This window comes from Halichoerus grypus, chromosome 2, assembly GCF_964656455.1.
Source record: "Halichoerus grypus chromosome 2, mHalGry1.hap1.1, whole genome shotgun sequence".
NCBI lineage: Eukaryota > Metazoa > Chordata > Mammalia > Carnivora > Phocidae > Halichoerus > Halichoerus grypus.
Window position 1 is genome coordinate 11,497,287 of NC_135713.1, and position 26,334 is coordinate 11,523,620.

A 26,334-nucleotide genomic window follows, 5' to 3' on the forward strand; every position below is an offset into this window, starting at 1 on the left:
GGGAGTGAACACAGGGGCAGGTGGGGGCACGGTGGCATCCGCATGTGTAGTTTCCAGAGTGCAGTGGATGAGGCAGCAAGATGTGGGCACAAGCGCAGGTGGCTGGGAACCGCTGACCACTAGTCTTTGCCGGAATAGCTTCAGAGACACTTGGGCTTGGGATTGGCTGCACTGTCATATTTACTCAGAGCTGCTTAAAAGGTTTGGGGGCTGGGGAATGATTGATTATTAAAATATTCAGAGATCTGGAGTAACATATATGCTATAAAATAAAAATGGTTTTGACTGAAAAATATTCAAAATGGCAAATTAAACATGGGATGTGGTTGCTGTAAAGTTATTTTGAAAATGGGAAACAAGGAATGTGGGAGACCTGAGTATGGTTAGTGCGGGTTCTGGAAGGGGCAGCTTCTGTATCCTGACTGACTCTCACGCCTCGTTAAGGCTTCCAGTATAGAAAACAAGCAGGACTGGATAAAGCACATCCGTGAAGTAATACAGGAAAGGACTATTCACCTGAAGGGAGCCCTGAAGGAGCCCATTCACATCCCCAAAACGGCGCCGGCCACGAGGCAGAAGGGAAGGAGGTAAGTGCTGGGGATTTGGGAGGAGGTTTGTTTATTTAGTAGGGAGGGAACAAGGCACTGTTAACTTACTGTTTTTCAAAGATCATTTTTCTTAAATATTTTGAGGACTATTTTTTTAATACAGTTTATATATAACATCATTCTTAGCAGTGAAATTGCTTTGTCAAGACGGGAACCTCCTTCGGCTTTAAGTAAATGAAGTATGCACATCCCTTTCTGTTGCCCTTTCTCATTGCAAGTGTGAGTCTGGACGCATATATAGGTCGTGCGTGGGACCGGGACAAGCTGTATCATATCTTAGACGTTCATGTTTCTCATTTCTGAGCTGGAAATTACCACAACTGTGTCTTCCCACTGTGCGCGTACACGGAGGACACACATTGGACACACCGCCCGGCACGCAACAGGCAGCCACCGCGTAGCCAAGAGTGGCCTCCTGTCCCCGCTCACGCCATGCTGGTGGCAGCGTCACGCAGACGGATTTGCGCCTCTTTGAACAAATCGGCCTCCAGCGGCCGACAGGGGCTCTCCACTCGTCTTGAGAAATCCGGCAGTGTCAGGAATGAACAGTTTGTTTGCTTCTTCAGGGATGGAGAGGACCTGGATAGCCAGGGCGACGGGAGCAGCCAGCCAGACACAATTTCCATCGCCTCACGGACGTCTCAGAACACACTGGACAGTGATAAGGTGAGCTGTAACCAGCACTTTCTTTGGCGGGGTGGGGGGGTGGTAATAGCTAGTCTTGGATCCGATAAGAAGCAGCCTGTTTCTATCTATAAATGACAGTTTGTCACCAACATTTCCAAACAGTCGCTATGTGCTGAGTGGTGCCAGAAGCAGAGCAAGGACAAAAAGTTGGGGGTGCCGGGGGTAAAGTTTGAGGATTCAGGAAAAATTGCCTGCCCTTCCCAGTGTCATTACAGGGTTTTCTATCAGGGTGTTCTAGGGCAGGTGTTTAAGCTTTGTAATTTTACATGAAGCAGAAGAACCAGTTATTTTAGGTTAAATGCTTCACGGAGCCCCGATGAGAAAAGTGGAGCTGCTGTGATTCGGTAGGGGCGCCGGCATCCTCAGGTGGGCCCTGCGGCTCCGCCTCAGAACACAGGTGCGGCAGGACGCAGGAAACGCTATCAGAAAACAGCCGAGGGGTAGAGTATCTCATGATCTGTCCTGATGGAATCCCAAAACCAACAAAAGAAATCGATGGGAGAATGTGGAATCCAGGCTAAGGTGAGGCACAGACCACCAGAGTCATCTGTAAAAGCCAGTGGGGGGATGTTCACGTCAGCTAAATAAGTCTTCTGTTCCCGCTGAGGTGAGCACGTGTCCTGTTTCTAAACTGCTAGACCAAATTCTCCAAAAGGTTATTTGATAGTAAATAGGGGTTTTACTTAATGTGCCACCAGTTCAGAATTCCTGCGTTTCCCACTGTGTGATGCAAGCTGTACTTTCTTATGTGAGACATTCGTCCTGATGGGGGGACGCGGGAGTCTGTTCTTTGCCTGGTGTTTGCACAGCCCCTCGTTTGTAGCCAGGAAGTGTCCTGACTTCACCGTCCTTTGGAAGCGACTGCTGACCTAGGAGAGGGTCCAGTATCAGGGACTGTTTCCGATGGCAAGTCCCAGTGGCCCAGATGGGGGGCTTTTTCTCACTCGATTTTGCAGAGGATTCATGGCGTGTAATGCAGTTTCCAAGAGAGAAGTAAGTGCGTTTAAAAGTATTGCTCCCCTACAACGATTTCTTTCTCAGAATCCTCCTGGTTTGAGTCATTTGGTTTTTTCTATTCAATTTTTTTGAGTTTACTAAATTGTGAGTCCTAGAACTTAGAATGGTCAGAGTAATAGGATGGAGAAGAAAAACAGTGTCTCGTTTTATTTTGTTCAGAGCCCAGTGGCAAACATGTCTTGCCAGTGGTAGTAATGAGGAGGAAGAGAGATGAGATGCCAGGCAGCTGGGGTGCGGTAGCAGTGTTCCCTGCAGCCCCGCCCCATAGCCATTTAGTTAAGAAAATAAAGTTTGAACTTGGAAACATTTCATTAGAGTAATTCTGATTATTTTCTTTAAAAAAAATCGAGGTGCCTGAGTTCTCTAAGCAGTCCGTTTACGCAAGACTCCCACCTGAAGGAAATAACAGTAGCTCAGGTTGAGGGGAGCGGCCACCTTCCTTCACCCCTCACAGACTCGCCGATGAGCATCCCCACTCTGACCATCGATCGGCCCATCAGGCTAACAAGTGCACGTTCTTCCGGATACACTCTTCATGGATCTGGTCTGGGCTTACTCTAGAAATGAGTTTTAAAGTTTACTTTCTAGAAATAAGGTATTCGAATGAAATTGCCAAACAGATAAATACATGTAAAAGGTTTTGCCTTTTGAAACGTATGTTTTGCTTTTTGAAACGTATGTTAAGACTTTCCTGGAGGTTGGTCCAAAAAGAAAGGTGACTGTTTTTTGTAAATGGGTAAATGGGTGTAAATGGGTGGGTGTCAGTGGTGGTTTGGAAATGCCCCCTGTGTCTGGTAAGGGGCTCTGACTCCTGTTCCCACTCACATGGAGTTGGTCCGCTGCGTGCTGTGCTTTCTGGCCTGTGGAATATTTCTGCACTCGTACTCTGTCCGAGCCCTCATCCCCTGAGGTGTGGCTGACTGCAGTTCACAGAAATAAGGCTCTATCCTGGAGTTAGGAAGAGTGTAACTAGTTGTGCTTCGGATCTGTTGTAATATGATAGGCTTATGTGAACTTGGACTCAGGCCTGCACGAGTCCTATAGAAAAATGAGGCATTATTCTAAAGCTAGTATGATAGCAAATTCTGTTTGTCCCCAGTGAGAGAGGAGGAATGAATCACTACCAGAAAAGTATAGGTTTGCAGGAATTAACCATCTTACCCTGGGAGTCTACTGGGGTGTTAGGCTTTTTAAAGAACTATCTATTGAATCTTCTACCTGTGGAGGTAATTCACCATTTTCTGCTTCCCTCATCTAGTGCATGATCTCTAAACGTCAGTGTGTAGCTCAGAACTCCCTGAGGACCACTTCTGCAGATACGGCCCCTCCACCCGCGCTGTACAGAGAGGCTCTCTCGCCGGCAGCTCCCAGCCTGACGTTCCCGTGATTCCTAGCCATCTGGAAGTAATGACACTCCAGAACTCGTTTTTTAAGTGGACCTGGCATGTATTTCCTTAGAGATCCCTCACTGAGATCATAGGTGCTTGATAAGCTCAAAAGTACCAAAAAGGGATGAACTGTCTTCCTAAGACCATAGAACTGCAGCTAGTTAACCTTCTTCAGTTCTTGGGGTCTGTATTTAGGATGAGAATAAATAGCATGTGGTATTTCATGATGATTTGAAGAGGACATTCCCATTTGGCCTTATGTGAGAGAAAGGATGTGTTTGCTACCACATGAATGCCAGTATGTCTGTGTTCTCTGCTTCCGGAGGGTTCTCCTGTTTCTTTCTCCCCGTTTTATACTTCTAGTAGATATTTCAGGGTTGTAGATGAGTCAGGAAAATACATTTTGAAAATTAGGCAACTGCATCCTTTTTCAAGTCAGCTTGTAAAACGCACTGTTTGACTGAACTAGGCTTAGCCAGAAAACCCCCTTCTCTCTGATGGCAGTAACTTTTCTTGTCTCAGGGTTCTTTCCACCCCGCATATTTCAGGTTTAAGCAGCCTCTGATGACACAGGCAGATAGATCTGGCGAGGGAAATTACTTAACCATATTCTGCCTGTTGGACTTAATATATGATGCCTGGTTATGAGTTAGTTGTTATCAAGGACTTTGGTTTCATTTCAGAAACTGGGTGGGGGGATGTTTTTGACTCGGCCTCTTGGAGAATTCGTAAGGAAAAGTTATCTGCCCAGTGCTGTAGTAATTCTCGATGAGGCACACAGGATGTTTCTGGAAGAGTCTGTTGAGGAGGGGCTCCTGGAGACGCCCTCTTTCCAGGGAGCACTGTTCGCAGAGCTGAGTAGGCATGTTACAGATACAAACCACATGCCTCATGAGCACATTTCTTTCTTTGAAAACATCAGGTTTAAAATATGCCATCTCCTTGTTCCAAAAGTAAGTTTAGCAGTGATTCTTGCCCATATTCATGGTACTTAACGCTGATAAAATGATCTTATGAAAATATAATTTGGATTCCAAAGAAATCAAATTGTTGCCAGATTCTTATCTCATTTGTCCTGAGCTTGTCTCCCTGAGGTAGGGAGGAGAATGCTGAGCCAGCCTTCAGGACACCGAGGAGATGAGGGAGGTCGGATGACCCTCGCAGGGCCACCCAGCAGCGGAAAGCTAAAGCCAGGAACAAAATGTGGATTTAATTACCTGCTAGAGTCTAGACCTTATTATTTCACATTAGCGCTGGATATGGAGCTAAATATTTTAGTGTATTAAAGAAGCATTTTTAACCTTTTCCCTTCTGTTTGCCTTATTAGTCTGTGGTTCATTTTACATAACAAAAACTTATAAAGAAAATAGAAAATACAGGAATCAAATATAGGCTACTCTAGAACAAAGCATCTTGGGGTTAAGATGAATCGCCAAAGCAAGATGAGGGGGCCTGTGGGCAAGCTGACCCAAGCCTTCGGGGGCCAGTGTGAGCTTTCTTTTACATCGAAGGTAAAGCAGTTCTTATTTTTACTGAATGAGAAGTTCAACTGAGACTGATACTTGGCATGAACTGCCCTAAGCTTAAAATGTGAATATATGAATCCACATATTTAAAAGAGGAAGTGGTTTCAGTTACTCTTAATGAAGTCTATATAGCACTATATTGGGGATAGGAGATTTTATGTAGTTTAAAAAGTCAACCAACTTTCTCTATGAAGTGACATTCTAACGACAGGAACTTGGATTTATGTAAATTGTAGTGTACACATTTTAAAATGGGGCCAAATTCACGTTTTTGAGAGCGGAAACCTGCGTTGAGCCTACTTAGGAAATACCACCTGCTTCCTTCCAGCCCCCCCTTGCGCACCTGGCACAGAGCAGCCCTGCCAGGAGCCACGTGAACCCTGGTTCTGAGCTCCGCAGCTTGCCTTCCGAGCTCTCCTGCTGGCCAAAAGTGCTGGAAGCAAGAGGGTGCCTTGGCTCTTAGGAGGAGCTCAAGCTGTTGGCCTTGCCAGAGCTTTCAGTCTCCTAGGACCTCATGTAGGTGTGCCCCTCTGTGGGCATGACAGCGAGTGCTTTAATTCGGAAGCCTTTCTCCAGGACAGAGTTTTAGTCTCCCCAGACTTGCTCAGAGTGTGACAGTGTGGTTGCATCACATAGCAGATGCTTAGGAACAAGGAAGTGCTCGCCAGCCAGACCTCTGGGCTCTGCTCCTTAGCAGCCTTGGGCAGTTAGCTCACCTGTCTGTGCCTCAGTCTCTTCATCTGTAACTGGGGACAATACTTAACTACTCAGCTCATGGGGCTGTGAATATTGAAAATGTGTAATGTGCTGAGAACAGTGCCTAGCATGTACTGAGCACTTAATGAATATTAGCTATTGCTATGTCTTCATCATTAGAAGTGCTGCCTTCTCCCTCATTCCTGGACTGTTGATATTCACTGCTAGCTGTTGCCAGTCACTCTCTGTGTCGGTCTCTCTGTCCTCGTATTTGCCCGCTCTTGACTGCAGTGGATTTGGAGCTGTGTTTGTTAGGAGCTAGAAGCTGCCCTAAGAATAAATTGCTCAGTGTTAGTGCCTGGACGTAAGCATTGTGGGGGCTCGACAGTAAACTACCCCATACTGAGTGGGGGGGTCAATGAAGAAGAGGGGGGATTCCTGCTCAAAACATTTCCCACCCCCCCAACACACACTCATCTTTAACCCTACAGAATTAGCTGCATTGTGGACACAGGCATATAAAAGGACTGCATGCTATTCACAGATGTCACCCATCTTTGTCGATCACCCACTGTGGTCCAGCCCAGGACAGGTGCTTCAGCACAGGAATGAACAGGGAGACAAGGCCCCTGCCCCCACCAGCAGCCTGGGTGATGGAGCACACCTGGTGTTTGTTTCTTCCTTTTGCTAATCTTTGTTTTTAATTTTCCTTAGTGGCTGTGGGTTTTTGTAATTTTTGACAAGTTTTTTAAGTGCTTTCATAAAACCACAAAGTGGAGTGTAGTCTTTGATAATTTTAGTTAATCAGAAAAACAGAATTGCCCACGCTAGAGAGCCTCAGTTCTTTTTCTTTTCCGTTTTTTTTCAGTAGGCTCCATGCCCGGCATGGAGCCCAGTGTGGGGCCTGAACTCAGGACCCTGAGATCAAGACCCTGAGCTGAGATCAAGAGTCAGATGCTTAACCGACTGACCCACCCAGGCGCCCCAGAAAGCCTCAGTTCTAAGAAAAGACAGATTTTTTTTTTTTAAATACAAAATTTGGGTAGAAATGTAACAAGAGTGTTTATTAAAATAGTGGTACACTGAAAAGTGCTTTTAATGTAAATTTTACAGTACTGATCAGTACAGTACTATTGAAGGTCATGACATAGTTTTGATTTGGACTTGAGGCTGGAGGTTTATTCTAGTTGTTCTTCCTTCTGGCGAGAAGCCCAGTCAGCTGGCTAACTGGCTGTCATTCCTTAGCTCTTTGCATTGGTGTCCCTCCATCAAAGACAAAGAGTCATCTCACGTTAACTTTTCTGGATGAAGGATGGTCTTGCTCACTCAGAAAACTCAGCAAACAGGTTTCTGTGGGTTAAAGTGTCTTACAAAGCTTCCTGTTTTCCAAGGCCAGATGACTTAAGGTAATGGTGGTGGTCAGCTGTCTACTTTCCAGCTCTTGCGCCTTTTTCGGCATGAACCCCCTATGCTTGTTCATTCCCCCCCCCCCCCGCCCCCATGCCTGTTCAGCAGGTGCTAGCATTTCTCGTTCTAGTATGTGAGCGAGGGGAAATGAGATGTTGGCACAGGTCAGTGTCTGTGAAGCCTTGAAGCCTGATACATAATCGCTGTCCTGTCTCCAGTTAGCCTGACTTTTTACATTTAAATTTGCCTTTTTAGTTGTGGCTTTTAAATTGGGTTTTTTTACATCTAATTTTCCATTCCACCTCATGTATATCAATCACACAGTCAAGGAGGCCTTGGTTCCAAGAATTATTTTCATATCAGGAAACGTGCGTGATTATTTTCATATCAGTGCGTGATCACGTCAGTAAAGAGTGAAGAATTAACGTCCCTGAATACCACACTCAGTATTTCTTTTCTGGATAAAATGTTGGGTATGGTAAGCTGCTGCTTTTGGGAAAAAAAGAAAAATTCTCTCAAAGATTTCTTTGCGTGTGTGTATAGTAAAAACCGTGTAAAATTTACCCTATTAACCATTTGTTCAGTTCTCACAGATTTCTTTCTGTACCCTCGATGTGTGAGAGCCCATGACAGTGGTCCTCCCTGAAACTCAGCAGCAGATTTTGGTGAAGGCTTCTCCCATGGACTTGGCGTCGGGGTCGGGGTGAGCGTGGGCTCTGCGGCCCAAGCCTCCATGAAGTTGCGCAGTGAGAAGCCTGGGTGGGTGAGAGCCTGGGGTGGGATGCATTTCCTTGGGGAGCTCTCTGGCTGCCAGAGGTGGCCTCCCTCTTGGAAGCATTGCCGGTAATGGAGCTGTACTCTCTAATCCCCTGAACCAAGCAACCAGTCTTTGGTCCGCTCTGTGTGAAACCTCCACAAAACCGCAAGACTCTTTTGTGAGGTTTCTGAATGACTGAACCGTACTGGGCTGTAGGATGGGACTGTTCACAGAGTTGATATACTTTGTTCTTTGGGGGAAAATGGCTTTTATTAGACCACAATGCCGCTTTCCTTTTGAATTGCTCTCAGAAAATTGGCCAGACACCCACCTGCAGTTGATCTTCGGTTCTTGAAGTAGAATCATTTGCAGCAGGGGCTGCATCGTCCACCATGGCCGTTGTGAAGAGCCTGCTCTTCTTCCAGCAGAACCTGCCCCACAGCTCGCCTGGGAGTGCCGTCAGCTGTTTGCCGTCAAACTGTGTTCTTGCAACATCAAACTGCCTCGTTGTCATGCACCAGGGAGGGGATGCTCTGAGAAGCGGTGGGCTGAGAATTCCCCAGCCGTGGGGACTAAAACAGTTTAGTCACTGCCATTAACTGGGTTCAGGCAAAGCAACAATATAATGTGGTTTCTCCAGAAAACATAAAAAGTAAAATTCTGTTCTGTGTGGTGAAGATTCAGCATGCCAATGATGGGAGATGAGTATTTCATTCTTTTGGGTGAAAGCCCACAGCTTGTTCACATTCAGTCTTTCTGGAGAGAATTCAGGCAGAGGGACCCTGGTTTGATTCCGCTGATTGAGTCATTGGATCATTGGAGTTCCCCTGGGAGCCCTCTTCGAGGGACACAAGGTGGTCTGGTCCTGCAGGAGGTATTTCATGGCTGGTTTCCATGGTCTGTGCGCTAAGGCCCGTTCACGGCCATGGTTTTTAGTCATCACAGTTGTTTTTTAAAGGAGAAAAGCAGAAAGATTGGGGGTGGGGGGAGGACTGTCTTCTGATGTGAATTTCACAAGAGTTAACGTGAGTCATGGAAACTGAGATTTTCATCAATTGCAATCCTAAACTATGTGCATGTGGTAAGGAGCCCCTGATAGAAGTCCATAAAACCCACAGAAGTGAACAAGGTCCTGTGTGAAAACGTTCTCAAGGTACGCTTGGAAGGGAGAAGTGAGTTGTAAACTAGATCAGTGGAATGGTAACTCAGCACAGTAATGAAATTGGGTCACTGGTGATGGAAGTAGCATTGAAAACAGATACAATCTCGGTCACACTTCATGGCATCTGTTATCTGAACTTTTTCTCCTTAGGAATTCAGTTCCTAAAAGGCAGTAATGATTTGCATTGCTTCCTCAAAATAGTTACTTTAAGTCCTTTATTTTTCAAAGTTTTTTTTTTTTTAAGTTAGCAAACTGGTTTTAAAGGCAGGTTTTGTAGTAAGTTTAAAATATTCAGATGTGAACATTGAGACAGAAATCCGCAGGACTTCTGTGCCTTAGAAAACATCCTTAGATTTGTGAAGGAGATTCTCATGGTAAAGCCAAACAGATACGATGTTTTGTAACGATAATTTTAGCACTGTTTGAGAACAGATTCTTGTACTAGATTCTGTTAGTAAGTTCTCTAAAGTCTTTGAAAAAGAATTTTAACTCAGTATGAGATTCTTTGTCAGAACAGCCTTGATTTTTATTTCTTATGCTCGGTCAAGTCCACAGATGTTTCCAATAGTTTTTGATTACTCTGTAAGGGGCTAAGGCATCAGTGCCAGAAATAAAGTCGAGCTTAACGCTCCGCTTCTTCTTGGGCAGCCCCTTTCTCTCCTTCCCACCCTTCCCCCACCCGCAGAATGCACCACGTGGCTTTCAGCAGTCTGAGAAATTAATAAAACGCTCAAGAATGAAGCCAGCAAAGGGCTGGTGATGAGATAATGTGTCTTGAAGTTGTGCTTCCCAGGGCGGGGGGTGGAGAAACGTCCAGGCGGTGTGAGGGGCTGGTGGCTTGGGGCTCCGGGAAGGGGGCGACGCGCTGCGCACCCACATGCACAGGCAGGTCACTGGTGGCCGTGGGAGAGCTGAAGGGGGCCTGAAGGGGGCCGTAGGAAGTATGGACCCTGCGGGGCCTCAGCACGCTGGACTCCATACTGCGGCTCCTTCACTGGTCACACCTTCCCTGGGACAGGAAACATTCCTCCTTTTTGTTACAGGGATTAACCACTTCCATAATGTGGGGTTTCACAAGGAAAATTCTCCAGCCTGGGCCTCTACCTTTAGCTTTTTAACGTTAGCATCTTCGATTGTTCACAGAGACACGTGTAAGATTTAGCATGGGTTTCCCACAGAGGAATTTATACCATTTAGAAGGGGATTAAACATTTGTGAGAAATTTCCTTTGTGGCCTAGCAAAGACAGTTCATCTTGTTGATATCTGTGCTTTATTATGGAAGAGTTTTGTTGTGTTTTGCTTTCTGTGGTTGTCTTCTGGACATGTGTTTCTTATTGTAAATATCTAAACTTTCTCTCCAAAGAGAGGCTGTTAGAACAGGAGGATAATGAATAGCATGGGGCATGACAGGGGGCCGTGAGCCTGTGCGGGAGGCACGGATTCCCAGGTTTCTGCGAGCGCGGGGGAGCTGCGAGGCCTCTGGAACGAGGCTGCTTCCCAGCATGGGGCCTGGCCGGCCCTTCCACCCACGGGCCACAGCCCAGCCCGCCTGCTCTCCTGCCATGCAGGGGGACATAAGCCCGGGCATGTGGCATATTGAACATAGGCAGAGCTAGCTCCTGAAGTCACGTTCTATTTCGGTTTTTCAAATGCAGTGCCTTCATTTTTAGAGCAAGCCTATTTGGCCTTTTTCACTTCCGCAAATGTTGGACTGCTGCTGGATGCAAAGCACTGGGCGAGCTGGGCGTTCAGCCTATCAACGCTGCCTCGTACGGACTCCGTACCTGCCGCTCTGGGCACTGGGGCTCAGCGGTGACCAGGATGGGCCCCATCTCTCCCCTCACGGACCAGGCATGGAAAGTTCACAGAAAAACAACAAGCCTGTTTGCTGGTGCTGAGGGCACACACATACATAACCCAAGACATGGCTCATTTCAGAATTGTGACAATTTATTTAAACACTCAGTGCTAAGGTAGATGCAGGAGCAACTTCTCAGAGAGCTTTGATGGGTGGGCGGAGCTTAAAATAGACAAAGCAGGGACGAGGGGGCTCTGAGCAGACAGGACCTCATGCACACAGTGCAGGCAGGATGCACCTCAGAGAAGATGCACTCCAGGCTGTGGGTCACGTGAGGAGAAGCCAGCGAACATGCCTGGCAGGGCGGGCTGGGACCTGGCTGTGGGAGCTTTGAATCCCATGCTCGGCAGTTGAGGCCTGAGGTGCTCGAATGGGAGGCTTCACATTTCACAAAGGCAACTGCCAGCAGTGCTCCCCTGGCTTGGAAGGTGAGCCTCCATGGAGTGTGGTAGGGAGGCCGCCGGGAGGCCACCGTAAGATCCACAGGACATGTGGCATGGTGGGGCAGAGGAAGGAAGTAATCCGAGGGCCTGCCTTAGGTCTATTTGGTGGCATTTGGAGAGTAAGAGTTTTTAACTTGGGTGACTTCATTGTGATATCATTATCCAAAAGGCACCACTGGAAGATAAACAAATTGGGGAGGTGGGTAATGAGTCATGTCCTGGGCTGAGTGCTTTGGAGGGAAATGTCCACAATGGTGAGGGAAACAGTGTCTAGCTGTCATCTGGGATGTCTGCTTGGGGAGTCCTCAGCATAGAATGTGTGGTTACAGAGCCATATCGGGGCACAGAGCTGGAGCCACCGGGGCTACCTGGATTGAAGAGCCGGAGGGGACAATCCAAAGACGGGGAGCTGGTTCATAACATTCTCGTGGAGGGCCGATGTTAGTGTGAGTGTATATGAGCTGTCCCCATGGTGTGAACAGTCTGAGGGGCAGACATATGGGGTACAGGCCACAGTAAGCAAGTGGCCACGAGAAGGCCACACACCTGTTTTATAAGCAGAGATCATGGCGTGGATGTATCTTTCTGGAGTTCGTGGATTCGCTTCGAAGGGCCTAAGCATTAGTAGAGTTTTAATGGACAGAAAATGGGAGTGAGCTTAGTGAGAGGAGAGAAGAAGGGAAAGGAGCTTCAGGCCAGAAACACAGCGTATGGGGAAGAAGCCAGCGTCCATAGAGCATATGGGCTGGCATGCTGAAGCACAGCGTGGGCAGGGGCCTGGAGGGGATTGGCGGGGAGCGCCCACTAAGAGGTGTCCTGGAGGGACACCTGGGGAGGTGCTCTTGCAGGGTTTTGCAGAGAGAATAAGGCATGCTCTGCCCATATGTGGGGATCTCGTGGTCTCTTCGGTCTCCCTGCTGTGTGGCTGCTCCGTGTTGGACCCAGGTGGTGCCCGAGAGCCCTCACAATAATAGCACAGGTTGCTCCAACGCCAAGTCGGAAGTGAAATTTTGAATAAAACTGTAATGTTATCACCCTGTGGTGCAGGGATCCCCCAAGTAGCCTACAAACAGGTTTTACTAGTTTGCCCTGTGTTTAAAAATGATTATTATAGCACATTTTGAGCAATAATATCTCAGGCACAAAATGATATGGACGCTCCTATGAAAAATTATATCAGATTCTGACCGTGAAACCCTCAAAAATCATAACCATATATTAAAACCCCAAAAGGTCCATAACTGCCCACATAATTCCGAAGGGAAATGAGGGGCTAGTGAAACCGGAGAGCCCTGACTCAGGCGGTGGCAGGACATTGCTGGCCCAGGTCGGCCTCCCCTGCCGCAGGTGCAGTGACTGGGCCTCGCTGACGTGTCCCTCTCCCTCCCCAGCTCTCTGGTGGCTGCGAGCTGACAGTGGTGATCCACGACTTCACCGCCTGCAACAGCACAGAGCTGACCATCCGCCGTGGCCAGACCGTGGAGGTTTTGGAGCGGCCCCACGACAAGCCTGACTGGTGTCTGGTGCGGACCACCGACCGGTCCCCCGCTGCAGAAGGCCTGGTTCCCTGCGGCTCTCTGTGCATCGCCCACTCGAGAAGTAGCATGGAAATGGAGGGCATCTTCAACCACAAAGGTAGGAATCCTGAGGCACGGCTGGTTAGTGCCCACTGGGAATGACCCTGGTGCTTCTGGCCCTGTTTCTTTGCAGCCTTGTCCCGTGTGCCTCAGGCCGTTATCACCGTGGCTCTGGGCCTTTCTAATCCCATCAAGAACTGGAGTGGAAACAAGGATTTCACATGTTGCTCAGAAATGATGATTGCCTCATTTCCCAAAATCATATCCGTTTGGAGAATGAAAAGGGGGCTGTTCTTTTTGGCCCAGTGTCATTCATAAATGGAGAACACAAAGAAGGAAGAAGGTGCCATTCTCCTCCAGGGGATGAAAGCAGGTAGGGGAGGTGGGATCGTATTCAGCTTCTCCTTCATCAGGTTTTCACATTGTGGATTTTTTATTTTGTTAGTGTTAATCCCAGGAAATCAAGCATGCAGGCCCTGAGCTTAGCCATGCCTCCTCTCTCTCCTGTAAAGTATCTCAGAACTCGCCAAAGTGCCCGGGCTCCCCATGCAGCATCGGATTGGAGCTGGCCCCGAGGGAGAGGGCGGCGGGTTGGGCAGGGCTCGGGGGGGAAGGCCACGGCTGTGCCGTGACTCTGACAGCAGGGGCTTCTGAAAGAAGCACTTTTCCCCTGAAATGACAGGCCGTTTGAACCAAACAGCATTTGGCATTCCTTGGTGATTCTTCTATTTAAAGGTAACTGTGGCAAGACTGCTTTTCCGTGTGTGTCTAGATGGGTCAGTAATGGGCTCCTGGCGATAGTACGAGGGCATGTTTGTCCACAATGTCCAGCGTGGCAGCCGCCGGACAAATGTGGCTGCTGGGCACTTCAGATGTGGCCCGTTGGAACTGAGGTGCTCTGCGGGTGTCAGACACTGCTAGATTTGAAGACCTGCCTGAAAAACCCCGTGTAACTGTTCTAGAGCCATGATAGGTTGAAATGCTAAGAGTTCATAGAGTTAAATAAAATGTTATAATTAATGTTTTAATTTTCTGTTTACTTTTTGAAACTGTGGCTATTTAGAAAATTTTAAATTGCGTATGCAGCTTGCTTGACATTTCTATTAGACAGTGCTGGTTTTATCTCCGTGAAAAGCAAATTTGAGACTTTAAGCCCTTTTGAGAAACATTGGTCATTTATAGCTTCTAGAAAAGTGCAGAATGTGTAGAGTTTATCTGCTTTGAACCATATTATGTCACAGTCTTCATTTCTCTGCAACACTGGCAGATGGCACACTCTTCCAGATCTGGGGAGATGCAGTTTGTTTTCCTGAGAGAAGATCACTCTACTCTGCCATATTCCTGTTCTTTTCTATTAATTTTGGAATATTCTGGTCACTCCCTCCATTTGTCATCTGTGCTCTCTTTGCATTCTTCATGACCTGTCTCGGGGCCCTTCCTCTGGCTGCGGAGGTGCCTTGAGCTCAGTGAGGCTGCACAGGATACAGTTACTGATTAGCTCACCTCACTAATTACGGGCACAACCCTGGTCCAGATCCCCAGGGCCCAAATGGGACCTGAATGTCACCCCAGTGAGAAATTAGAAGAATTAGGCTATCATTTCTCCAGGGATCCAAACAGAAAGAGAATTTTCCGATTTTGGCCAAAAGCCGAGGTGTGGGCTTTCATTCCTGGCGAAGCTGTCTGTGAGTTTAGAGCAGCAATGGATACCCACCCACCCCTACCCCCCCGCTGTGGCCCTTCAGCCCCAGTAGGGGTCTGCACTGGGCCAGCCCATTGCCAGAGCACTTCCAAAGTTGCATAATATATTTAAGTCCTTGAGTTGGAGTTGAAAATAAAGTACAACTTCTCCCCTCGAGTTTCTCACACAGAGGAGCCCTGGTGAGCTTAAGCATGCTACAAATAACACTTGTTCTGAAAGATTTCTTTTTATATGTGCCTTCCCCATGGTGTGTTCTTTGCTTCCTGGTGTTCACAATTGCAGGCTAGCCAAGAGGAAAGAACTATGTATTTATCCCACTTGACTTTGTCCTGAATAGTTCTTACGGAGGTTGAGTTTTTGCTGGGTTTTAGGTTTAAGTAGCAATTTATTGCCTGGGCCTTTTGTCTCTTATTGTGACACTCTAGCACCTGAGAAGTTACTCCTTGCCCCTGAGAAACCCCATCATGCTCTTTCTTTAATAAGAGGGTATATCTTCGTTCAGTAAAGCCTGTTGTAGATGGGGGCTCAGAAACCTTCTCCATTTTTAACTTTTTTCTTGCATTTTTATTTTTCCTGTAATGCAAAGAATCTCTTAAGATTGTTTGCTTGCAGTGTTAGGACCTGGGCTATAGATTAGAGGAGGGGCAGTCTTTGGGCTCTGTGACAGGCCTCTGCCAGAGTGTCCTGTCCATGTTCAAGTCCAGGAAATCAGACCAGGGTCTCCACCTAGGAGAAGAGACCTTCGTCAAATAGGATGAGGATCTGGGAATGAAGCCCAAGAAAAAGACACAGAGACTTAGGGAGCAAGAGGCCACTGCCACCTTGGGAAGCAGGAGATCTAGATTTGCTTCAGCTCAGCCCACAACCCTTCTTCTTGCTCTTACTTGGAAAAGAGTGCATGCCACTATATTGCTCGTATATTGGTGCGTGCGGGGCTGTTGACACCTGTTACGCACGTGCGTCTGCTACCAGACATCTCATTTTGGGCCCCAGGCTGGGCTTGAAGGATACGCAGTGAGGAGTTACGTGTGGCCCCTTCTCTCCAAGAACTTGATGCCCATCACTGGTGCATCTCCTCTTGACCATCCCAGAAAGCAGGTTGTCTTGCCTTTCACATACTTCCAGACTAGTGAAAGTTAGGGAGTTGTCATTATGTATCTGTCTCTAGATAGTTTCTTAAATGCCTTCTTCGATCTTTACTGTTCTGATCTCCCAAGCGGGAGGCACGTTTACTAATTTCTGATTCCAGAATTTTCTCAGCTTTATTGCCTCAGTAATTTTTTCATAATTCCCCAGTCTAAAAAACTTAAATTTCCATAAATTTCAAATGTAAAAATCATGCCTATTAAGGTCAGATGTCCGTTTGGTTGTGAATGATATTTTAAAGATTGTGCTGTGACTGTGAGTATAATAAATGCATCATCTGAGAAGGCCCCAATACTCACCATGAGCGCTGCCCAGGTTCACGTGGTGGTTTTTCAGCATTGCTACCATGGGAAATCTGTTGGACAATGAGAGTCCTTGGAATTTGTAAGAAATAGGTCTCTCTCTTATTTTCTGTTAAACTGAGTGGTGTAGGGAGAGGTTAAAAATACAACTTACTTAAAATGAACAAGACATGTAATTGCTCGATTTGTTTTCCAAGGAGATCGTTTTATGTGTGAAACTAGTTTCCAGTGTGAACACTATCCTGTTGAAGATGCTTTCTGTCTTGTGGGAAAGGCCCACAGAGGCCGGCTGCTGGGGAAGCAGTCTTTGCCGACCGGCGGCATGTGTGTTTGATGTTCCATTCCTGCCTCGCTCTGGCTGTCATTCCACCGTCTTCACGGCATCTCCGGCCACAGTTACACGGACACCGAGCACATGAAGGTAGAATAAGGATTCAGCAAATCCTCCTGCTCACCCATTCTCACCTGTGTTTGCGGTTTATACCATCTGTGTTACATCAGACTCTGGGGCTGGGGCCTAGACGTGGAGACTGCGTCTGCGCCCGGTGAGTCTGACACGCTGCCGGGACTGCCAGGCACGGGTCTCCCGTGCTCCCCTGGGGATCATGTACGGATTTACTGCTGAAGTCGACACCACGTAATTATCTTTAATCTCTTAGTAAATCCACGGGATTTTCCTTTCCTGCTGTCTCAACTTGTAAAACTTGTCACTTTTTTCTATTCGTTTACTTAGTCTTGGTCACAGAAAGTAAACAGGAATATCAGTAGTGTTTATTTTTCTGACGAGGCCAATTCACAACATCCCGTCTTATGCCACTCTAGCTAAGTGATTCAGCTTTTCCCTCTCTTCACAACCCAAGTGACCATGCATGATGGCGCTGGAGAGTTTCTCCCGGCGGTCCTGGTGATAGCCCAACTCGTACACCTGCCGCGGGGGGCACGTGACCAATGCCAGAACCCAGGGCTGGTGGTGACGCCACACAAGTTTTCACATAACATAAAACTTAACCATCTCAGCCAGTGTTCTCTTCAGGGGCATTAAGTTCCTTCACATGGTGTCCCTTCACCACCGTCCATCCACCAAAGCTCTGTCCCCAGGGAACGCTAACCCCCGTTTCCCTCCCCCAGTATAATTCTGCTTTCTGTGTCTAGGCGTTTGACTCCTCGAGGGTCCTCACATGGTATTTCTCCTTCTGTGACTGGCTTATTTCCCAACATGATGTCCTCAAGCTCATCCGTGTTGTGGCATGTGTGCCCGAATGCCCCTTCCCTCTGAAGCTGAATAATAGTCCACGGTATGTGTAGGCCACGGTTCATTGATCCATTCATCCACTGATGGACACTGGGGTTGCTTCCAGCTTTCGGTCCTCGTGAATAATGCTGCTGTGACCAGGAGTGTTCCAGTGTCTCGAGGCCCTGCTTTTACTGCTTTGGGGAGTATACCCAGAAGTGGAATTATCATATGATAATTCTTTTTTTTTTTGGAAAATTTCTGAGCATGCCCACCACATTTGGTTACCTTGTAAATAATGTATTTCAGACAGACTCTCTTTTCTCCGGCGCCACTATCGCTGCTGGCCCGCCAGCACCCCCCCCCCCCGCCCCCCGGCCCCACTGCTCCTTCCTCTCTTACTGCCGCTAAAGCACAAATCCCATCATGCCGCGCTCCTCAGATTCCTTCAGTGACTGCTGTCGCTCAGAGGATAGAAGCCCAGTCTCCCGACACGTCCTACAGGGCCTTGCGCCACACACGCCTGTGCGCACACACACCCTCCCCCTGGTGTGCTGTGTCAGGTAACAGGAGGGGCTTGTCTTACTCCCTCGCCCCTCCCTGACATTCTCTGTCCCTTCTTACCAAGTAAATGAAAAACCCTAAAGGAAGAAAATAAACGTATCCAGTGAGTCTGTGGAGGTGAGGGGAGAACGGAATAAATCTTGGTGCAGTTAACAGTGTTTCAGCACAAAGGCTAAGCTGAGGGTATGAGACAGTCCTGATGAGATGTACTCAGGGGCCAAAGACCCACAAGGAAACCCATGGGAACTCACTGCAAGTACTTTAAAACAGATTTCAGCACGAGCAGTGGGTGCAGATATGGTGCTAAACTTACGAACGAGATCGAGGAAGTGCAGACAACCCAGGTTCTCAACAGCAGGACTGATGAGGGAGGCAGAGAACCTTTCATCACACCGAGAGGCAGTGAGAACAGAGAGAAGGGCCCTGGAGTCGTGGGCCCAGAGGGGAGCTTTGCCTGGAGGGCTCCCTTGGGAATGTGCTCTCAGCAGGGGTCTGCATGAGCAGATGAGCACAGTTCATTGTGAGCCACTCTGTCGAGGTCTGCCTTACATCTCTTCATCTGGGTATGTTCCATGGGGCCATTCATCAAAGTTCAGAGAAATGGACGCACTTTGTATACCAGAGGTTGCCCCTCAGAATCACTTGTAATTTCTTAAAACAAATGAGTGAATGTGCCTAGAGCCCATGCCTGGAGGTTGGAGCTCCACGTCTGATTCTCAGGGAACCGCTGACCACAACCGCTATGTGTAAAATCAGGCTATGTTTCCCTTAGGGCCCAAAATGCAGTGCATCTGAGCCTCTGTCTTTAGCCTCCCTGCCTCAGCATCTGGGCCCTGTGAGCTGGTGGCCCTGCCTGCTTGTGGGTGGCCGCCCCCCTACCACCCACTCCCCGGCTTTGGGAGGAGGCCAGGTCTCTCCCATGGTCTCAGCTTCCATGTCCCTTGGTCCCCGTTTTGTGGAAGTGAGACCAGGTGACAGGACCTTCGCAGAGGTTTGCGGTCATGGAAAGGAAGGACTCCGCAGGCCACCAGGTGTGTCCTCTCCCAGGGACCCGAGGCCCTGCCGCCTTCAGTCCCAGCCTGTGCCCATTGTCAGCTGGCCCCCCAGCTCAGAGTGCAGGTCAAAGCTGTTTCCCTCTTCGGAATACAAGCAGGTGCTAAGATTCCTCACCCCCATCCAAATCACTCCCCTGGCTCCCAGGACAGCATCAGCCTAGCATAGTGCAGCCGACAGAGGGACGTCTTTTCCTCTCCTGACGGGAGTCATGGCCTTGTCCTGTGCTCTCCATCCCCCCCACAACCGCCACCCAGAAAAACAGCAGCTCTACAGAGACTAAGGTGCCTCTCTAGAAATCTCTGTAACCAAAAACACAGCTCTGCCGTCCGAGGCCTCTTGCATTTCCTCAAGTATATTGGGGATGCCTGGGTTTAAATTTGTTCAACTCACATATCCCCTTTCCCAAATCATGAAGCACTCTGCCCCAAAGGTGGATCAAAATCTCCTACCTCTTGTAACTGCTTATGACTTTTAAATAACCTAATAAGTTCTCAGAAAAATCTAAGGCATTAAAAAGGATTTAGTGATAAGAAAAAATTGAGTTGACTATATTGTGATTCTGGTGTATTTAGACATTTATTTAATGCCAGATCACCACCGTTAATCAGAAAACACACCCCGGCAGAGGCGTTTCAAACCCGTATCTGCCCACATACTCTTTAAAAATACATATAATGGAAGACATGTATACTTTTTCAAAAAAATTAGCTTGGAAAAGAGCAGTTTTTAGTCTGTGAGAACAGCTGCTAATGTAAATCCCTGTGGGAAGACAAACTGAGGAACACAGAGCCCCACCAAGAACAAAGACGTGGTCCTTCTCCTGAGCACCATGTAGCCAAGACAAGGTGATCAATTCGAGACCTATGATTAAGGATCGTTTGCTGTGCAGCATGTAATTACGGAGCCGCGCAAGTGGGCCATTACTCTGTGAATGCTTCATGTTGGAGGTATTTTCGTGTTCCAACTTTACATTAAAGTGTTTATGAAAACAGGAAAAAACCATGAGCAGGTATTAACACTGTCCATATTAGATCACAAAATTATATAGGTGGCAAAGTCATGAACAACGAATGAGAAGACCGTCTTCCCACACTTGCTTTAAATGGCCAGGAGACGGCGTTTAGGGAGAGAAATATCATCAGGGGGAAGGCTCACCAGGGAGAGTAGGACGTGCTCTCCTCAGTGTGACTCACGGGCTGGGCAGGGAGTGGCCGCAGGTACAGGACACAGGCACCCCAGTCCCGCTTTCCAACTGCCTGCTCTCCGACATGGTACATGTCAGGCTTTGCCGTTCATTAGACAGACTGGGGTTTCTCTCTAAATGCCTTCATTCTAATTAGGGTCTGCAGAAGTCGGGAAAATTTACAGAGATGATATGTTTGGTGAAAAACCGTTTAAAAATTGTGTGCTGGTTTCCACTAAGTGTTTTGACCATGAATAAGTGCTGTCCACGGTGGGAGACAATAGTGTATCCCCGTCGAACTGCATTTGCACTTGTCACCATGATTTACATAGCAGATCATGGCTCTGAGAACACCTGATAAAACAGCACCTAAGAAAAGGGTGCCACACAAACCAAAGTATGTTTTGGCTTTTGCCCCTGCATTCCTTCCTGTGTTCAGAGAAGCCTGAGATGATTTTGTCATTATGTTCCCAGTGCTAACTTTCCCGTAAGCGGTGAGGGTTTTCCTAGCTTGGGCTGTAGATCCTGATAGCTGAGCTGCCACCACAGGGAGAAGGGAAAGTGATGTCCCAGCCGATTCTGGAGTAGGAGCACAGGTGCATGACCAAAGCTTCGGTACCGGTTCCCAGAACAATGAACGTGGCTGCAAGACGTTTGCACACAATTGCAGCAACCCCACATACAGAACGTTTTCTAAAGAAGAGAAGAAAAAACAGATTTTAAAACTCACTTTTAGACATTTCGCATCAGAAATTAAATCGTGAAAAGGTGTAAGCTGAGCTGTCTTATTCCCACAATCCTGTTAGCCATGTAAGGATAACCGTTTTTATTATAACGTTCCTAAGCTCTACTTCCGGTATTTTGTTAGGCAAATACAAACACACACGTTCTTGCCTCCATGTTTTTACATAAAAGGTAGCATGTTTTGGCTTTTTGCACTCGGTCAAGCCTTGTAGAATCGGCTCCAGACCAGTGCGTAGAGATGCGCGTCGTCCTCTGACGGGCATGCCGACGTCGCGTGTGCACACAGCTTGTCCCCGAGCGGTGCGCACGTGAGCCACGCCGCGGCGTTGGCGGTCGTTGCCGGCCCTGCCAAGCAGGCTCAGCCGTGAGATGGAATGCTCGCAGCCTGTCGATGGCTGCGAGGGTAAATGCATTTATGGAAAGCAAATTTTTGAAGAAGAATCACCCAAATCATAAATTAACTACAACAGAAAAAGTTGTAAATATGCTATATAATGACATTTGCTTTTATATATTTCTAAATTTTGTTAGGAGTCGTGATCATGTGATCTGTACCAAACCCCTTGAGTTCTCTAACATCATTTTACCCACTTAGGAAAAAAAAAACCTAAAACTGTGCTCTTTGAATAAGGTCACTCTTTAAAATCATTCCTATAAACTAAATCACAAGTTTCTGACTCCAAGGAGGTGAGGTTGTGTTGGATGTTTTCCCATAGAACTCTGTAGAGGAGCATACGGTGAATATTAATGTAGATGACATCTCACCAGCTTCTGTGTTTTTATTCCAGATTCAGTCAAAAGGGTGCAAATTAGGGGTTTGCCGCTAAATCTCAAGGGTGGTAGTTTCCAGAGAATAAACAGCTTTTTGCAGCGCCACTGTTTTGCCTTCCATTTATGCAGAGCTGCTTGTGACTCCACACCACACCGTCACCTCCGAGAAACATTCGTGAAGTAGCCCTGTCCGTGGGTTTTCTAATGGGCTCCAGAGCCTCCGAATAATCTCTGTACTTTCTGAAGGATTCAGTTCATCACTAAAATTTCGCAATGAATTTTGAAAAATACTGTTTTTAAATACCTCCCCTGTCTAATCTCCTTCCTTCTTTACTGACACTATGGAAGGGTTTTGGAGGGGACGGAAGAGGGGTGTGTAGGGCCGGATGTAATCAGAGGGTTAAGGAGGCTGACCTTTGAACTATCACCCCCACAGCCAGCTCTGTCCAGAAGGAGGATCCTGGCTCCCCTTCCTGGCATTCTGTGTGGACCAGAGCACTTTAGTGTCTGAGCTGTCAAGGGGAGTTTTAGTGCGGGCTGACCAGCAGTGACAGGGATGCTTTGGACAGCTTGGTCATTCCACAAGGCTCACAATTCAAGGGGTCATCATTTTCCCAAAATTTTTCTAGCCAAACTCGGGACAGGGGACCCAACATGTTTATTCTTTGAAGGGCCCTTTCATACATTTAAGAGGACCGTAAACAGGCTCATTTGTCTTGGCTGCATGGCCAGGCAGCTCTGGAATCCTATATTATTTCTAATTGTGATGTAGCCCTGTGTGTTCAGTTGCATTTTTTCCCTTCCCCACCCCTTTTCCTGAGTCTGTAGAGCTTTGAATTTACTACAGGGGAAGAACATTGAAGTGCTGTTCTTAGAGATTAGTTTCCTCCTGTCTCAAAAATAATTAGACCATTTCAGTCCTGGGTTATAGAGCAGATTGTTACCAGACAAGGGAGGAGGGGCGTATTAGTCAGCTCTGGCCACCAAAATACCACAGACTACGTGGCTTCAACAACAGCAGTTTATTTTTTCATAGTTCTGGAAGCTACAAGTCCAAGATCAAGGCATCAGCAGGGTTGGTTTCTTCTCAGCCTCTGACTGCCATGTCCTCACATGGTCCTCCTGTGTGTTCACCCCTGGTGCCTCTGTGTGCATCTAAATTTTCTGTTCTTATAAGGACACTGGTCAGATTAGTACCCACTCTAACAGCTTCGTTTTAACCTAAGGACCTCTTTAAAGACCCTATCTCCAGCTGTGGTTACATTCTGAGGTACTGTGGCTTAGGACTTCAACGTACAAATTTGGAGGTGGGCACAGTCAGCCCACAGCGAAGGGTGCTGTTGGAGCCTTAAAAACTAACAGTGGGGGCGCCTGGGGGGCTCAGACTTGATTTCAGCAAGTCCTGATCTCAGGGTCATGGGAGCGAGCCCCACATCGCTTGAAATTCTGTCTCTCCCTCTGCCCCTCCCCCAAGCACGCGCTTGCTCTCTCTCTCTCTCTCTCTGTCTCTCTCTCTTCCCCCCAAAAAACCCCACAGTAATAGCAGATGGGCTGTGTTGAGGGCTTGCAGTATGCCAGGCACTGTGCTTCTTGTCTCTACGTTTAATCTTCAGGGTACTCCCAAGGGCAGGATATTACCGTTGTCGTCCCCATGGTATGAAGAGAAAATGGAGGCACCGAGAAATTAACTTGACCAAGCTGAGTAGGTGCTGGAAAATGGGATTTCAAAAACAGCAGTCAGACTTTGGGGCTCAAGTCCTTAACCACTGTGCATCCTGTTTCCGCACAAGCTGGAAGGAGCCTTTAGTCTAGGGGAGAAGCTGTAGCCTCTAGAGACAAACTCAGTTGTCAAGACCAGCCATCATTTGTGGAAGAGCTGATTCCAGAAGCCGAGACTGCCTTCCTGGAGCTATATTGTACATTCCTGAGAGGCCACGGCCCCTCCAGCCATCCCTTTGGGAAGGCTCCATTTTAACTTTCTCATTTGAATTATGGTAATTCCAGTTGCCTTCCGTCACCCAAAGAAGTCATCTTCGTGGGAATCTGTCTTTTTTTCTTTCCTTTGGGCCACTTCTGTCCTCTTCCTCCTCCCCTAGTTAAGAACGGAGCTTTATCGTCCATGAGCTTTTTGTGAGTGAATGAATGGAAAAACCATTCCCAAAAGTAAAAATTTTCTCCTTCCCCCCCCACCAAAACAATCAAAATCTGCCGCTTGTTTTTTCTTGAAAAATCTGGGGAAGGAAGCTTCCTGTCCAGATCTTCCACCCTCCCTCCCTCAGTGATTTTGTGGCCTGCCTCCCACTCTCAAGTTTAGCAGAATTGGGACATCGAAGCATGGATTGGCTACCAGGGGTTGGTGACATCGCTCTAATTTTTTGAACACTGCTGTTTCTGTTATTTTTTAGGGAACACATTTGTGGGGTTCCCGTCTCATGTTGCCATTCTGCACACAACCCCCGGTGCTGGTGCAAACAGAGAATGTCACACAGTGAGTTAAAGTGAAATGTAAAAAAGGAGTACTTGAATGTGTGTTTTGTTAACCTAAGAGAAAAACTCACATAGTTTGTGAAAAGATAGTAAGGAAAGCAATGAAAAGGAGCCTATCGAATTTTTGGCACCCAAACGGAGTGTTTGAATCCCTCAATAAAGGTGCTTTTGTGGATTGGCAACTGTGCACGAAAGCAGCAGGAAATAATGTGCTGAATGGAGCCCTAAGAGGCAGGATTTAGTCATCCGCCCGCTCCCTCCAGAGCAGGAGGTGTTATCTGTGGGCTAAGAAACTGGACAAAATGCCCTCGAAACAGGAGTATCTTTGTGCGTGGAACCTGAGCAGCTCGACCCTGGTGGTGCAGCGGTCCCCGGGCCAGCGCCGCGGCCATGCTGAGCAGGGGGGACACGCCAGGAGGGAGCGCAGGGCTGGGGCGGGCCGGGCAGGAGAGCAGCCCGAGCCGCACCCGCAACTGCAGGACCACCTGGGTTCAGGACCCCTGGAGGATAGGCCACAGAAAACCCGCAGCAGGGTCATGAAGCATGTTTCAAGTCTCAGGAAGACGCTAGTAATTGTTAGAGGGAATTACAGGCAATATTCCTGAGTTACGTCATTAGAGTTTCAATATGAAAATGTAGCTGATGCCCTTTTATTATATCCCACCTGTTGTGTTTAAGGTTTTGGGGACCTTTTCATCCTGTATTAGCTGCCCAATTATTAATGTTGGTGTCCTCTTCTATTAGATTAGAAAGACTTTAGGCCCTTTGCCTTATCTGAATCCTAGTTTTACGAATAGCTTTCTGTTACGTGTATTTTTAGTACTGATTTTTAAAAGCACCATTTGTATATGGACCTTTTTTTCCCTGGTTTTTTGTTTTTTAAGACCGCCTTTGGCAAAAATGACCTTGCTTCATATTTTTTTGATAGATTAATAATAGGCACTTGAACATTGAAGTTCTTATTTTAAATATTTCAGGAATGGCTGTCACGGGAGAGGGTTACATGAAGTGTTTTGACCAAAATTTCTCTTTTCAACCAATTTAAATAAAATACCTTTATTGTCATGAGAATGTTATATATTGTCCCACAAATATGCAAGCAAACAATGATTTTATATTCCTTCAGTCTATTTTTTTCAATAAACCATAGATCCCTTTAATCACAGGTCATTAATTTGCCTAATGTGTGTCTTTCCCACAAAATTTCTTCTCTGAATTTGCCGATTTTTCTCTAGTAACTTTTTTCACTCTCAAGTTCTTTAGCTACTTGTATTTATGTACCCATTACACTCAATTTATTTTTAAAAACTTCTTATTTTGAAGTAATTTTAGACTTACAGAAAAGCTGCAGAAATAGTACAGGGAATCCCTGGACCCCCTTTACCTAGACCCTCCCCCCATGTCACATGACCCTGGTTCAGGGCTCACAACTTGGAGCCTTGATGCACTTCTGTTTTTTTTTTTTTTTTTAAAGATTTTATTTATTTATTTGAGAGAGAGAGAATGAGAGACAGAGAGCATGAGAAGGAGGAGGGTCAGAGGGAGAAGCAGACTCCCTGCTGAGCAGGTAGCCCGATGCGGGACTCGATCCAGGGACTCCAGGATCATGACCTGAGCCGAAGGCAGTCGCTTAACCAACTGAGCCACCCAGGCGCCCGATGCACTTCTGTTAATTACACCACAGCCCTTTTTCAGGTTTTGCTTTGTCTTTTTTCCTGGCTCAGGATCCAATCCAGGATCCATGTCATATTTCTTCTTTTCCAATCTGTGGTAGTTCCTCTGCCTTTTTTTTTTCTTTCATGACCTTAACACCTTTTTTAATGACCTTGACACTTTTAAGGTATTACCAGTCCTTTATTTTGTAAGTGGTCCCTCACATTGGGCTTCTCTGATGTTTTCTCATGACTTAAATGGAGCTCATGCATTTTTGGTAAGAAAACCACAAAGATAACGTTGTGTCCACCTCTGTGCATATCTGAGGCTCAGGAGGATCCTGACACGCCCCGTTGCTGGTGGTGGTG

General features: G+C 47.1%; 1 protein-coding gene across 13 annotated transcripts in view; it reads left to right on the forward strand.

Annotated features, from left to right (window-relative positions):
* Positions 1 to 26,334, forward strand: part of TRIO (trio Rho guanine nucleotide exchange factor) — a 340,046-nt gene that overhangs the window by 250,758 nt on the left and 62,954 nt on the right. For 10 of the 13 annotated variants that reach the window (XM_078066575.1, XM_078066572.1, XM_078066571.1 and 7 more), the window contains exons 32-34: positions 445 to 587; positions 1,175 to 1,274; positions 12,942 to 13,185. In XM_078066575.1, the coding sequence (XP_077922701.1) occupies positions 445 to 587; positions 1,175 to 1,274; positions 12,942 to 13,185 (487 nt within the window). Of the gene's footprint in view, positions 1 to 444; positions 588 to 1,174; positions 1,275 to 2,118; positions 2,436 to 7,913; positions 8,750 to 12,941; positions 13,186 to 26,334 lie in introns of those variants that run through there. The other 3 variants (XR_013445488.1, XM_078066577.1, XM_078066576.1) reach the window with 3 other exon arrangements.